The sequence below is a fragment of the Macaca fascicularis genome, chromosome 11 (genome assembly GCF_037993035.2).
Source record: "Macaca fascicularis isolate 582-1 chromosome 11, T2T-MFA8v1.1".
NCBI classification, from domain to species: Eukaryota; Metazoa; Chordata; class Mammalia; order Primates; family Cercopithecidae; genus Macaca; species Macaca fascicularis.
The window spans coordinates 129,939,609-129,954,958 of NC_088385.1; the positions used below are offsets into that span (position 1 = coordinate 129,939,609).

Here is a 15,350-nt window from a genome sequence, read left to right on the forward strand (position 1 = left end):
GACTACACATTGGGTGCGGTGTACACTGTTTGGGTGATGAGCACACCAGCATCTCAGAAATCGCCACCAAAGTGCTTAACCATGTAACCAAACACCACCTGTTCCCAAAAACTACTAAAACAATAATAACCAAAGAATTTATTAGAAAAAAAAACCTGCCTGGTGCAGTGGCTCAAGCCTGTAATCCCAGCAGTTTGGGAGGCTGAGGTGGGCGGATCACCTGAGGTCAGGAGTTAAAGACCAGCCTGACCAACATGGAGAAACCCCGTCTCTACTAAAAATACAAAATTAGCCGGGCATGGTGGTGCACGCCTATAATCCCAGCTACTTGGGAGGCTGAGGCAGGAGAATTGCTTGAATCCGGGAAGCAAAGGTTGCAGTGAGCTGAGATGGTGTCATTGCACTCCAGCCTGGACAACAAGAGTGAAATTCAGTCTCAAAAAAAAAAAAAAAAGAAAAAAGAAAAAAAAAATTGGCCGGGCACAGTGGCACTTTGGGAGGCCGAGGCAGGTGGATCATGAGGTCAGGAGATGGAGACCATCCTGGCTAACATGGTGAAACCCCGTCTCTACTAAAAATACAAAAAAACTAGCCGGGCATGGTGGCAGGCGCCTGTGGTCCCAGCTACTTGGGGAGGCTGAGGCAGGAGAATGGCGTGAACCCAGGAGGCGGAGCTTGCAGTGAGCCGAGACAGAACGAGAACTCCATCTCAAAAAAAAAAAATTATAGGTGAAAAAAAATCAGATCAATGTTTCAGCATTTCATCTGAGCGTCTGTCCAGAAAGAAGTTTTTTTTTTTTTTTGAGATGGAGTCTTGCTCTGTTGCCCAGGCTGGAGTGCAATGGTGCAATCTCAGCTCACTGCAACCTCCACCCCCTGGGTTCAAGCAGTTCTCCTGCTTCAGCCTCCCAAGTAGCTAGGAATACAGGCATGTGCCACCACACCTGGCTAATTTTTTTTGTTTTGTTTTGTATTTTTAGTAGAGATGGGGTTTCGCCAAGTTGGGCAGGCTGGCCTCGAACTCCTGGCCTCAGGTGATCCGCCTGCCTTGGCCTCCTAAAGTTCTAGGATTAAAGGCTTGAACCACCACGCCTGGCCAAGAAGTCTTTCCATGGAGTAAAGCTTTATAAAAGTTTTACATGGTGTAGCTGGTCACGGTGGCTCACACCTGTAATCCCAGCACTTTGGGAGGCCCAGTGGGGTAGATCACCTGAGGTCAGGAGTTTGAGACCATCTTGGCCAACATGGCGAAACCCTGTGTCTACTAAAAATACACACACAAAAAAAAATAGCCAGGTGTGGTGGCACATGCCTATAATCCCAGCTACTGGGGAGGCTGATGCAGGAGAATGGCTTGAACCCGGGAGGCGGAGGGTGCAGTGAGTGGAGATTGGGCCAGTGCACTCCAGCCTGGGCAACAAGAACAAAGCTCCGTCTCAAAAAAAAAAAAAAAAAAAAGTTGCCGGGCGCGGTGGCTCAAGCCTGTAATCCCAGCACTTTGGGAGGCCGAGACGGGTGGATCACGAGGTCAGGAGATCAAGACCATCCTGGCTAACACGGTGAAACCCCGTCTCTACTAAAAAATACAAAAAACTAGCCGGGCGAGGTGGCGGGCGCCTGTAGTCCCAGCTACTCGGGAGGCTGAGGCAGGAGAATGGCGTGAACCCGGGAGGCGGAGCTTGCAGTGAGCTGAGATCTGGCCACTGCACTCCAGCCTGGGCGACAGAGCGAGACTCCGTCTCAAAAAAAAAAAAAAAAAAAAAGTTTTACGTGGGGTAAAATCTTCATAAAAAACGTTTATTGACCCAGTAAGCACTTTCTGGATTTGTGTTTACTTCTGTCAAACCTGCATTTCATATGCAGTTTCTTCAGAACCCAGTTTGATAAGCTAAAGGGTACAGGCATTTCAGATCTTTTGAAGGTAAGCATATCAGCGTTTCAAAGACTCTGGGGAAGCAGGGAGCCCAAGCAGCACCATCCCCGCCCCCATCCCTCCTCTTCTCTCCCCTCCCTCTCTCTGCTGAGTTTTCATATTTACAGTATTTTGCACGTCTTGATGTTGATAAAAATCAGGATGTACAGTTAATATTTTAGACGCCAGGAGCTTATAGCATGCACTCCAATGTTAATTGATTGTATTTTATTAATGTGTTTTTTCTTCATCCAAAAGCAGATTTCTCATCTATGTGGAAGGCAGAAAGCAGACACCAATGCTGAATGAATACTTAACCGTAAAACTGAAAGAGGATTGTAGTTCTTCATAAACGACACTTAATTCAAGTGGGGAGCAGAACTGGAAAGTTAATTTTTAAACATCTACACTTTATTTTCAAGTTAATCATTTTTGTGCTGAAGAAATATTTTCGTGTGTAAGAAAGTAGACCTTATTGTACATACAGAAACTTGGAATTATGCTAAGAATGAAAAAGACTTCTCTGTAAAGATACAGGCTACAGCTAAGTGCTAGAGAAGCTCTTTAAAAATGTGAACGTCAAATAGAGAAGGAACCCCTGCATAGAAAGTGCTGTTTTAACTATCTGATTTTTAAAAAATCTGTGCATACATTTAAATTCTAAACAATAGCTTATCAGAGTCAGTTCAAAATATATGAGAAATAGTATTCTCTCATGGTTTTAGCTCTTGACTTTGCTATGTAAAAAGATGTAAGATGCTTTGATATAAAATGTAACTGGAAAATAGCTCCCTGGTTACTTGAGGTCCTTCTGTCCCAAGCTGAGCAGAGCCCCATCTTTCTGGGTCTATAGTAGTCCCACCTACTGACACAAACCAAAGCTTGTTGGAAGATCAAATTTTATATGCGTTTTTAAAAATCTTAAAGACTAAAACACTTCCATTTTAACTTGTAATTTAATTTTTTAAAGATTATACTATATGCCTCTGTGTCTTCTCTAAAATAATTGATCAGCTTCAGTCAATAAAAGATATTTTTAATACTAAAGAAAAAATATGTTTCCTTGGTTTCTTTTTATTTTACTGGAGTAAAATAAGGAAGGTTCATCGCGTTTAAACTGAAATTGGCAAGTTAATTTCCTCAGGAATGGGAATGTATTTTTTTTTTTTTTTTTTTTTTTTTTTTTTTTTTTTTTTGAGACGGAGTCTCGCTGTGTCTCCCAGGCTGGAGTGCAGTGGCGTGATCTCGGCTCACTGCAAGCTCCGCCTCCCGGGTTCACGCCATTCTCCCGCCTCAGCCTCCCAAGTAGCTGAGACTACAGGCGCCCGCCACCACGCCCGGCTAGTTTTTTTTGTATTTTTAGTAGAGACGGGGTTTCACCATGTTAGCCAGGATAGTCTCGATCTCCTGACCTCGTGATCCACCCGCCTCGGCCTCCCAAAGTGCTGGGATTACAGGCTTGAGCCACCGCGCCCGGCCGGAATGTATTTTTTTAAGCATTGCAGATATCAAAGTTCTATTGTGCTGAATAAATGCGCCTTTGTTAACAGGTTTCAGGGTTACTTCAGAGATGATTTTCATGAGCGGGGAAGAGCCACCTCATTTAGCCTTTTTAATTAGGGTGCTGAAAAGAGAAGTTGGGTGAGGTTTGGTTATGTTCTTTATCAATGCGTGCTTTCTCCCTCAGGCTGGGCTGTCCAGAGCAAAACTGAGAAAGGTAGAGTTGCTTCTGAGCCACTTCCTGCCAAGTAGAAACCTAAAATGACCCTTGGGAGACTGACTTCCAATCTGAGAATCAAAATATTAAATTTTCTCCTCTTCTTCTTGTTTATGGCTGCACATCAACTTGCCTAGTGAAAAGGCAACACTGAATAGGACAATGTCAGGGAACTAAAGGATTTGATAACAATTAAACATTATTTTATGGCTATATGTATTTTAGCTCATAGGATTATAGTATCTGCGACACCTGACACCTATTGTATCCCACCACCTTATTGTTCCATACGCAATTCAACAATGAGAAATTTTGGCCGGGTACAGTGGCTCATGCCTGTAATCCCAGCACTTTGGGAGCCGAGGCAGGTGGATCGCTTGAGGTCAGGAGTTCGAGACCAACCTGGCCAACATGACAAAACCCCCTCTCTACTAAAAATACAAAAAATTAGCTGGGCGTGGTGTCACGCGCCTGTAATCTCAGCTACTTGGGATTGTATCTAGCTCAACCTAAGTTATTTATTTTATTTTGCTTATTTTTTGTTTGTTTATTTATTTATTTTTGAGACGGAGTCTCACTCTGTCACCCAGGCTGGAGTGCAGTGGCGCGATCTCGGCTCACTGTAACCTCCGCCTTCCAGGTTCAAGTGATTCTCCTGCCTCAGCCTCCCAAGTAGCTGGGATTACAGGCAACTGCCATCATGCCCGGCTAATTTTTGTATTTTTAGTAGAGATGGGGTTTCACCATGTTGGCCAGGCTGGTCTTGAATTCCTGACCTCAGGTGATCTGCCCACCTCAGCCTCCCAAAGTGCTGGGATTACAGGCATGAGCCACCATGCCTGGCCAAATTTTTTTTTTTTTTTTTTTTTTGAGACGGAGTCTCGCTCTGTAGCCCAGGCTGGAGTGCAGTGGCCGGATCTCAGCTCACTGCAAGCTCCGCCTCCCGGGTTCACGCCATTCTCCGGCCTCAGCCTCCCGAGTAGCTGGGACTACAGGCGCCCGCCACCTCGCCCAGCTAGTTTTTTGTATTTCTTAGTAGAGACGGGGTTTCACCGTGTTATCCAGGATGGTCTCGATCTCCTGACCTCGTGATCCACCCGTCTCGGCCTCCCAAAGTGCTGGGATTACAGGCTTGAGCCACCGCGCCCGGCCAATTTTTTATTTTTCATGGAGACAGAGTCTCACCATGTTGACCAAGCTGGTCTTAAACTCCTGGCCTCAAGCAGTCCTCTCACCTTGGCCTTCCAAAGCTCTTGGGATTATAGGCATGAGCCACTGCATGCACCTGGCCTGTGAAGAGTTTATTTATTTATTTATTTTCTGGAGATGAGGTTTCACCATGTTACCCAGGATGGTCTTGAACTCCTGAGCTCAAGTGATCCACCCATCTCAGCTTCCCAAAGTGCTGAGATTATAGGTGTGAGCCACTGTGCCTGGCCAGTAAACAGATTGTTGTTGTTGTTGAGATGGAGTCTCACTCTGTCACCAGGCTGGAGTGCAGTGGCGTGATCTCGGCTCACTGCAACCTCTGCCTCCCAAGTTCAAGCGATTCTCCTGCCTCAGCCTTCCGAGTAGCTGGGACTACAGGTGTGCGCCACCACACCCTGCTAATTTTTGTATTTTTAGTAGAGACGGGGTTTCACCATGTTGTCCAGGATGGTCTCGATCTCCTGACCTCGTGATCCACCCGCCCCGGTCTCCCAAAGTGCTGGGGTTACAGGTGTGAGCCACCGTGCCTGGCCACCAGATTTTTTAAAAACAGAAATAGAAATATCCTCAAAGAAAAAAAGTTCTGAATTAAGATAATACATAAACACTAAAAGCAGTTTTACCCCGAAAGTGTCAATAGAATGCATAGAACTTCTTGGCTGCATGGAATAAGGTTGTCTCCATACACTTCAGGAAGGAGACTGAAGACTGAAACCTTGTTATGTTCTGGCAAACTGATCCTGGAGTTTTATTCTGTGGCTTTGTGTGGTTTGACACCTGTAGCTGGGGTGGTGGGTTTGCAGTGTTGTACTTTTGTTTTTCTTGAGCCATTTGATGATGATTTTGTTAGGACACATTGCAGGAAAGTTCATTATTCTAGACCTTCAACAGAATAATCTTAGCAACCTCCGGTGTGATAGAGAACAGAGTGAATAGGATCAAAATAAGAAACCAGACACATTCATCAAGACTGTAGCTGACAAGGAGGTTTAAAACCCAGAATGCGGCCAGGTGCAGTGGCCCATGCCTGTAATCCCACCACTTTGAGAGGCCAAAGCTCGTGGATCATTTGAGGTCAGGAGTTTGAGACCAGCCTGGCCAACATGGCGAAACCACCTCTCTACTAAAAATACAAAAATTAGCAGGGCATGGTGGGTGCCTGTAATCCCAGCTACTCAGGAGGCTGAGGCACGAGAATCACTTCAACCTGGGAGGCAGAGGTTGCAGTGAGCTGAGACTGAGCCATGCACTCCAGCCTGGGCGACAGAGTGAGACTCTGTCACAAACAAACAAACAAACAACACCCAGAATGGTCTTTGAGAGAAGCTGATTGAATGAAAAGTGTACATGAATCAGTCCTCTAAAGGATGATGTCTGGGTTCTCAGCTAGATGCATGCTTAAGAAACCCAACAACAATGACAAAAAGAAACCCAACAAAAAAAGAATCAAAGAATTTTGAGCACACAGTAGGTGCTTTGCTGGCCACTGGAGACACAGCAATGAGCAAAGCAGACAATCTAGTCGTAGAGACACAGTAATCTAAGAATCCCATAAATAGTTCCCGAGAGACTGGTTAGTGTTACAAAAGAAAGCTTTGAGATATGATGACAGCTTATAATAGGGACTCAGGCAAAGGGTGGAGTGTTCAGAGAACGCTTCCCTGAAGAAGTGACATCTGAGCCAAGAGTTAAAGACAGGTGGATGCTAAGTAGGGCGAACAGGAAGCAGAAGAGAATTCCAGGCAGTAGGAACAGCATGTGCAAAGGCTCTGAGGTGGGAGGGAACATGACGCATCTGGGACCTGATGGGCCAGGATGGTGTAAGATGAAGCCAGAGACAGAGGCTGGGGCCAGATCATGCATACAAGTCAATGAGTCACCGTGGGTGTGGCAGCATACCATGTTTTAGTGGGCCAGATGATGTAAACTCTCCTGTGTGTCTTGGGTTTTCCTTCAAACAAGGTCTTATTTGTATTCCAATTGCTTTGCTTTTGTAATAGGGGTGAGCGGGAATTCAACAGCCCTGGAGATACACCAAAACAGGACCCTGATTCTGATGGCATGAAGAATCTCAGGCTGGGAGCAGTGGCTCCTGCCTGTAATGCCAGCACTTTGGGAGGCTGAGGTGGGAGGATTGCTTGAGTCCAGTAGTTCAAGACCAGTCTGGGAAATGTGGTGAGACCCCCGTCTCAACAAAAAATTTAAAAATTAGCCAGGCATGGTAGTGCATACCTGTCGTCCCAGCTATTCTGGAGGCTGAGGTGGGAGGACCACTTGAGCCCAGGACATTGAGGCTACAGTAAGCCATAATCCAGCCACTGCACTCCAGCATGGGTAACAGAGCAAGCAAGACCCTGTATCCAAAAAAATAAAAAAAATAAAAAGCCAATCAGTGACAGGGCCAATAGTAGACCAGGCCTCCTGTCTGAAGATGTTAGAGAGATGAACCAGAAAAATTAAGAGTGGGGAAGTTTGGGCCAGGCACGGTGGCTCACGCCTGTAATCCCAGCACTTTGGGAGGTCGAGGTGGGTGGATCACCAGAGGTTGGGAGTTCGAGACCAGCTTGACCAATATGGTGAAACCCTGTCTCTACTAAAAATACAAAAATTAGCCAGGTTGTGATGGTGCATGCCTGTAATCTCAGCTACTCAGGAGGCTGAGGCAGGAGAATTGCTTGAACCCAGGAGGTGAAGGTTGCTGTGAGCTGAGATCATGCCACTGCACTCCAGCCTGGGAGACAGAGGGTGACCCTGTCTCAAAAACATCAACAAACAAACAAACAAATGAGTGAGGAAGTTTGTATCCTTATGTCCCCAGTGATGCTCTCTTGTGAGATCAGCTGTATGTTGAAGTATACCAAATGGGGTGTTTGTTTACTCACTTTTTCAGCCCTTCACTTCACATACACTTACTGAACATTGCTATGTGCCAGGTGCCCCGCTAGGCACTGAGTACATAAAACTGAGTAAGACAGGGTGGCCCTCTAATAGCTCAAAATCTTATCTACACATAAAGTACAGTCCCTTGGAGACATATTAGGAGAGTGCTCTTGGGCCCCAAACAGCAAGCCCAAGGTAGTATAGTACTGAAAGTCATCGACCACAAAATGTAGTCCAAATGGCATGGGTGTTGAGAGCACTGGCTTTGAAATCAGGCACATCTGGGTCTGGATCCCAAATGCACAGTTTATCAGTTGTATGAACCTGGGCTAAACTCTGAGCCTGAGCTTGTTTGTTGGTCTGTAAAAATACCATCAAGAGGCCAGGTGCAGTGGCTTCGGCCTGTAATCCCAGCACTTTCAGGTGGGGGAATTCACTTGAGCCCAGGAATCTGAGACCAGCCTAGGCAACATAGCGAGACTCTGTCTCTATAAAACAAATTTAAAAATTAGCTGTGCGGCCGGGCGCGGTGGCTCAAGCCTGTAATCCCAGCACTTTGGGAGGCCGAGACGGGCGGATCACGAGGTCAGGAGATCGAGACCATCCTGGCTAACACGGTGAAACCCTGTCTCTACTAAAAAATACAAAAACTAGCTGGGTGAGGTGGCGGATGCCTGTAGTCCCAGCTACTCGGGAGGCTGAGGCAGGAGAATGGTGTAAACCCGGGAGGCAGAGCTTGCAGTGAGCTGAGATCCGCCACTGCACTCCAGCCTGGGTGACAGAGTGAGACTCCGTCTCAAAAAAAAAATAAAAATAAAAATAAAAAATAAAAATAAACAAATAAAAAGTAGCTGCGCATGGCCGGGCGCGGTGGCTCACGCCTGTAATCCCAGTACTTTGGGAGGCTGAGGCAGGTGGATCATGAGGTCAAGAGATCAAGACCATCCTTGCCAACATGGTAAAAACCCCATCTCTACTAAAAATACAAAAATTAGCCAGGCGTGGCAGCAGGCGCCTGTAGTCCCAGTTACTTGGGAGGCTGAGGCAGGAGAATTGCTTGAACCCGGGAGGCAGAGGTTGCAATGAGCCGAGATTGTGCCACTGCACTCCAGCCTGGCGACAGAGCGAGACTCCATCTCAGAAAAAAAAAAAAAAAATTAGCTGGGCATGGTAGTGCATCCCTCTAGTTCCAGTTACTTATTAGGTTGAGGTGTGAGGATCACTTGAGCCCCCGAGGCAGAAACTGCAGTGAGCTATGATTATGCCACTGCATTCCGGCCTGGGTAACGAAGCCAGACCCTGTCTCAAAAAAAAAAAAAAAAATAGGCCGGGCGCAGTGACTCAAGCCTGTAATCCCAGCACTTTGGGAGGCCAAGACGGGCGGATCACGAGGTCAGGAGATTGAGACCATCCTGGCTAACCCGGTGAAACTCCGTCTCTACTAAAAAATACAAAAAACTAGCCGGGCGAGGTGGTGGGCGCCTATAGTCCCAGCTACTCGGGAGGCTGAGGCAGGAGAATGGTGTAAACCCGGGAGGCGGAGCTTGCAGTGAGCCAAGATCCGGCCACTGCACTCCAGCCTGGGCGACAGAGGGAGACTCCGTCTCAAAAAAAATAAAAAATAAAATAAATAAATAAATAAATAAATAAATAAAAATAAAGTTGTTGATGCTTTATTATTTACTTATTTAATTTGAGACAGGGTCTCACTCTGTTGTCCAGGCTGCAGTGCAGCGGTGTGATCTCAGCTTACTGCAACCTCTGCCTTGCAGGCTTAAGTGATCCTCCCACCTCAACCTCCTGAGTAGCTGGGACTACAGGCACGCCACCACGGCTGGCTAAGATTTTTGTATTTTTTGGTAGAGATGGGGTTTCATCATGTTGCCCAGGATGGTCTCAAACTCCTGAGCTCAAGTGATCCACCTGCCTCAGCCTCCCAAAGTGCTCAAATTACAGGCGTGAGCCACTGTGTCCGACCTCATCAACAACTTTAAAGAAGAATAAGTGAGATACTGTTTAACAAATGCTGAGCCTGGTGCCTGGCATAGTAATAGGCTCTATGGTTATTTAAAAAGCCGGTTGCTGAGGGGAAGTCACTGTGGCAGATGTGCTAGACCTAGAGGTCTGTTGCCTGGTTGAAAAGGTATGCTGTATGTGCGTGAAAGGTCACAGGAGAACCACTTTTGTTGTGTGTGGAAAAAGGAGTGTGAGAAACAGTTGGAGTATAGCAAAAGGCCCCTTTACTGTGGTCTTTATTTGAGCACAGCTATTGACTAAGTTGCCGAGGATTAAAAACCCTTTATATATGAAGGGTAAAGCCCAGTGCCTGTCAAATAATAAGCATTCAATACATATCAGCTATTGTGATTCTACTGTTGTTCTGATAAAGAAGCTTTTTAGTGATTGGAATGAGAGAAAACAGGATTAATTTCTCCTTTTGGTGGAGTGAGAGGAGAGTCTTGGCAAATGTATCTTTTGGGGTCACCTCTAGCTCTTGGGCTAGAAGGTGAGGAATCGGTTAAAGAAAAGGGTCCCCGGCCGGGCGCGGTGGCTCACGCCTGTAATCTCAGCACTTTGGGAGGCCGAGGCGGGCAGATCACCTGAGGTCGGGAGTTTGAGACCAGCCTGACCAACATGGAGAAACCCTGTCTCTACTAAAAATACAAAATTAGCCGGGCATGGTGGCACATGCCTGTAATCCCAGCTATTTGGGAGGCTGAGGCAGAAGAATTGCTTGAACCCAGCAGGCGGAGGTTGCAGTGAGGTGAGATTGTGCCATTGCACTCCAACCTGGGCAACAAGACTGAAGCTCAGTTAAAAAAAAAGAAAAAGAAGAAAAAGAAAAAAGAAAGAAAGAGAGAGAGAAAGAAAGAAAGAGAAAGGGCCGGGCGCGATGGCTCAAGCCTGTAATCCCAGCACTTTGGGAGGCCGAGACGGGTGGATCACAAGGTCAGGAGATCGAGACCATCCTGGCTAACCCGGTGAAACCCCGTCTCTACTAAAAAATACAAAAAACTAGCCGGGCGAGGTGGCGGGCGCCTGTAGTCCCAGCTACTCGGGAGGCTGAGGCAGGAGAATGGCGTGAACCCGGGAGGCGGAGCTTGCAGTGAGCTGAGATCTGGCCACTGCACTCCAGCCTGGGTGACAGAGCGAGACCCCGTCTCAAAAAAAAAAAAAAAGAAAGAAAGAAAGAGAAAGAAAGAAAGAAGAAAATAAAAGAAAGGAAAGAAGGAGAAGGAAGGAAGGAAGGAAGGAAGGAAGGAAGGAAGGAAGGAAGGAAGGAAGGAAGGAAGGAAGGAAGGAGGGGAGGGAGGGAGGGAGGGAGGGAGGAAAGGAAAGGAAAGAAAGGAAACAAAAGGGTCCTGAGGTTACAGTCTCACTAAGGAGACAAGGGTTAGGATTACGTGGGCGTCATTTTCCTCCTTACAGGCAGGCGGTGCCTCTCTCCCTTCAAAAGCAAGGGACCTTTATGCACGATTCCACATCTGCATTCCGATAGGAAAGGGAAACAGCAGAAACAAAACACCCATCTGAGCTGCGCTTAGAGAGGACTCTGGGCTTTTATTTATTTTTTTACTTCAGTCTTGTGACCAGTAATTTTAAGGGGAAGCCAATAATAATGTTTTTTAAAAGCCTCACGCCACCCCCGGCGGCATCTCCTTGGTGTACTTTGCTTTCAGATCCGCCTGCCTTCTGTCCCAGCCTAATACTGCCCGGCCTCAGCCCCCATTGTCCCTGGCGCTGGCGAGGTGTCCGGTTGCGGAGCCGGCTGCGTCTCTGGAAATGCATCCTGCAACCCCGCATGGATAACAGCTGCAGCTATGTCAGAGATGCACAAAGAGGGGAGAGCGTCACTGTGTGCCTTTTGACACATACGTTAAGACCAAAAAGGAAAAAAAAGTCTATCTGTGCTGCCACCGACCAGACTCATGGAGGCCAGATTTTCTCCAATTAACCAGATCTTGCCTTGGTGCAGACAAGACTTAGTGAGTTCGGGGAAGGGGTTGGGAGAGGGAATTGGCCGGGGTCCCTATCCTGTGTGGAAGGAGGAGGGAGGGGTTTCCCCTCCCTCTCCCCTCCTCTCCGGGTTTAGGGAGGGGATTAGAGGTGGGGAGGAGCTGGGGGGGGCGTTTGGCCTGTGCCCCAACCTTGTGAGATGGAGGTTGGAGGTGTGTGGGGGGCGGAGCGTGTGCCGGGGTCGCCGCGGGTTGGGGGGTTGGGGGTGTGCGGGGGGAGGCGCGTGTCCGGGGATCGCTGGGGGTGGGGTTGGACGTGTGCGGGGGGAGGGGCGTGCCCTGGAGTTGGGGGCGGGTGGGGCGAATGCGGGCGCGGGGGACGGGGTTGGAGGTGTGCGGGGGGAGGGGCGTGCCCTGGAGTTGGGGGCGGGCGGGGCGAATGCGGGCGCGGGGGGCGGGGTTGGAGGTGTGCGGGGGGAGGGGCGTGCCCTGGAGTTGGGGGCGGGCGAGGAGTTTGCGGGCGCGGGGGCGGGGCGAGGTGGGCTCCTCCCCGGCGGGCGGGCCCTGGCGCGGCGCGGCGGCCTCGCGGTGCCTAGGCTGGGGCTGTTGGACCGTGAGGCGCTGAGTCGCGCGGACTGAGCCGGGCAAGAGCGGCCGGCGGCGGCAGGATGAACAGCATCAAGAACGTGCCGGCGCGGGTGCTGAGCCGCAGGCCGGGCCACAGCCTGGAGGCCGAGCGCGAGCAGTTCGACAAGACTCAGGCGAGCGGGCGGCGGGCGGGCGGGCAAGCGGCGTCCCTGTCCCCTCACGCGCGAACCGCTGGGGCCCGGGAGGCGCCGGCCAGGGGCGGGGGACAGCGTGGGGGCAGGGCCTGTGTCCGCCCGGGCGCTCCGAGAGCTCCGCGGCTGCCCCTCGCCGGCCTCCGCGGCCCGAGCCGACCGGCGCGCAGGTGAACCGGAAGCCGCGCTCCCCACTCCCGCCGGGCGCTCGGGCCCAGAGGCGCCGGGGCTGAGGGGGCCGGGGTCAGGGTGTGCGCGGGCCGGGAGCGCTGGAGCTGAGGCGGCGGGGGACGGAGATGGGGCCGGGGTTGGGTGTGCGCGAGCCCAGCGCGCCGGGGGTCTAGGGGTCTGGGGATCCAGGTGCTCCCGGGGCCGGCGCGGCCCGACTGGGGCCCCCGCCCTCAGTACCGCTCCTTGCCGGCTCCCGCCCCCGTCTCCGACCCCCTGAAACCGATGTCCCCACGGGCAGTTTCCTTAAAGGAAATTCCTTAAACTCCCAGCTTTCTTCTCTCGTGAGCGGCTTCCCAGAGCTGCCCAGTCTCCAATTATTTGCTGGGTGAAAAGCTGCTCGTTGTCGCCAGACTTGTTTGCCCGAGCGCTGCCCACGTATAAATAGGTGCACACCCCCTCATTAAATACCGGCGCCCGACAGACAGAAACTTCCTGGGGCTCCCTTCCTGCGCCTCCCACGCCTGTATCTCTTCCAGATGATGCCTATCCTGGGAAGGCTTTAAAATTAAATAAGGGCGCGGGTGTGCGTTTTGTACTTGTGTTTGTGCCGGAGACCCACGATGGAGACATTGCTGCGTTTCTGGTTTCCTGTTGCTTTTTATTTTACAAACTCTTGAAGTGCTCTCAGGCTTGGGGGATGGGCGGTAGAGGGGGGCAAATTGTTTATTTGCCAAAATAAGTCAACCAAGACTGAAATGGCTGAAAAACTTTACTCTAGAGATAAAGGAAGCCAGAGGATCCCTCCCACCTCTGTCTAAAGCAGGTTGGTGACATTTGCGTTTGTGGCGGCTATTTGCAAGTTCCGTCCCACTTGTCCTTGCAGAGAGCGATGACTTCTGCGGTTGCCTTCACATCTAGTTAGCACATGCACTCTGCAACAGCTTTCGTTTTGAAATGAGAGAGAACTCAGGGACACCTTCTAACCTTTGTGCTTGGGATTGACCCAGAAAGCGATAATAAATCCTGAGGATATCAAGGCTTTAGAAATGCCAGGTGCTGGAACCCACCTGGCTGCAAATTATCAATTTATCCTTGTGATCATCATCACCATCATCTGGTTCAGCCAGGATAGCCCGTCATTAAAAAAAATAAAAGGTATGGCTTTTAATTTAAAGTCACCAATATATAATTAATTGTGCCAGGAACTTGTAGATCACAGGGAGAAAACCTTAATTGGCAGACAGATCTGGATGTTGTCAGAAACTTTGTTTATTCACTGAGTTTTTTCTCGTGCCCTTGAGGAGGTATAAAGAGGTCTGATTGCTACATGGGGGAGATGGGATGTGAAGGACCAACTTCATTGATCTTACTCTTAAATGATAAGAAATCAAGAGCAACCTTCCTGAGTGTCAAAGAGATAATCTCTGATACAACCACACATTTTAGTGGTTGGTTTGATACACAAGAAGGTGGATTTTTTTTTTTTTTTTGGAGACAGTCTCTGTTGCCCATGCTGGAGTGCAGTGGCAGGATCTCAGCTCACTGCAACCTCCGCCTCCCAGGTTCAAGCGATTCCCCTGCCTCAGCCTCCCAAGTGGCTGGGACTACAAGCATGCACCACCACATTTTTTTGTGTTTTTAGTAAAGACTGTGTTTCACCATGTTGGCCAGGCTGGTCTCGAGCTCCTGACCTCAGGCGATGCACCCGCCTCACCTCGGCCTCCCAAAGTGTTGGGATTACAGGCGCCTTGCTGAAGGTGGATTGTTTTGTTTTGTTTTGCTCCGGGTTTTTCTCAGAGGCTAAGAGGGCCACTTACAATGAATAACTTTGTAATGGGTGAATGTCACAGGACTCACCTATTCCAGGGCCCCATTTTCTGGAAAGATGGAGTTTGAGTTCATTGTCTGGGTTTGCTCGTCTTCACAGTGACTTATTGAGGAATGTAAGAATGAGGTTTTGTACGTGGTTAATATTTAATTAGATCGTTCCCAGAAATAATCAAGTGAGCCGCCAGCCAGGCCCCATGGTGGAAAAGGACCTGGAGAGCTGAGGTTGCTACTTCCATGTCTCTTTCAGGACAGAAAATAGCACATGCATTCCAGGGACCTGGCTTCCTTTGTAATACGCTGCTTGTCTTGCATTGACCACAGCACTGTGTGCTGTGCGGGAGCACTAGCCTGGCATAGAATTTAAATCTTCACTAGCCTGCCAGCCTCGCTTTCCTCCCCTGGGCTCCTGGGTCAGGAGGAAGATAATTGCTTTCCTGTGAGGTTTTTTGACAGGACACACCCTGTTTGCAAATATCTCTGGGGTTAGCACTCAGGAGTGGCAAGGGAGACGATCATGTGCCTGCTGGGAGCTGGTGCCTGTGATTGTTGCATGGTGTGTGTTTATAATCCCAGGGGAGTGTCCAGAAAACCAGTGTATGCTTTTCTTCCTTATGACTTTAGTCCCTTTGGTGGAAAAAAAAAAAAAAAAACCCTTTTCAAAATGGAGGTGCAAACTTTTATTGTCTTGTTGCTGTTGTTTTCTGAATACAGAATTCTACAAAATACAGCATGCCTGTATTTGGAACCTGAACACTGCCTGTACCATTTAAAAAGAGGGTGTGGTATCATAAAGGCACTAGTAGGTAGGTAGACCTAGGCTCTAGCCTGTATCCCTGGGCAAGTTGCTTAACTCGTAAATCTGTGTCCTTGTCTGAAAAAAAAAACACGGATCATTT

General features: G+C 49.0%; 2 protein-coding genes across 3 annotated transcripts in view; both read left to right on the forward strand.

Annotated features, from left to right (window-relative positions):
• The window catches only part of CCDC62 (coiled-coil domain containing 62), a 57,212-nt gene extending 54,246 nt beyond the window's left edge, over window positions 1–2,966 (forward strand). Inside the window, 1 exon segment of the mRNA XM_065524990.2 lies at window positions 2,174–2,966. Coding sequence (XP_065381062.1) covers window positions 2,174–2,264 — 91 coding nt within the window. The 3' untranslated portion in view covers window positions 2,265–2,966.
• An 8,480-nt stretch (window positions 2,967–11,446) lies between these two features.
• The window catches only part of HIP1R (huntingtin interacting protein 1 related), a 28,512-nt gene continuing 24,608 nt past the window's right edge, over window positions 11,447–15,350 (forward strand). The window contains exon 1 of one of the 2 annotated variants that reach the window (XM_045366181.2): window positions 11,447–11,704. In XM_045366181.2, the coding sequence (XP_045222116.1) occupies window positions 11,648–11,704 (57 nt within the window). In that variant the 5' untranslated portion in view covers window positions 11,447–11,647. Of the gene's footprint in view, window positions 11,705–12,279; window positions 12,436–15,350 lie in introns of those variants that run through there. The other variant, XM_005572521.3, reaches the window with a different exon arrangement.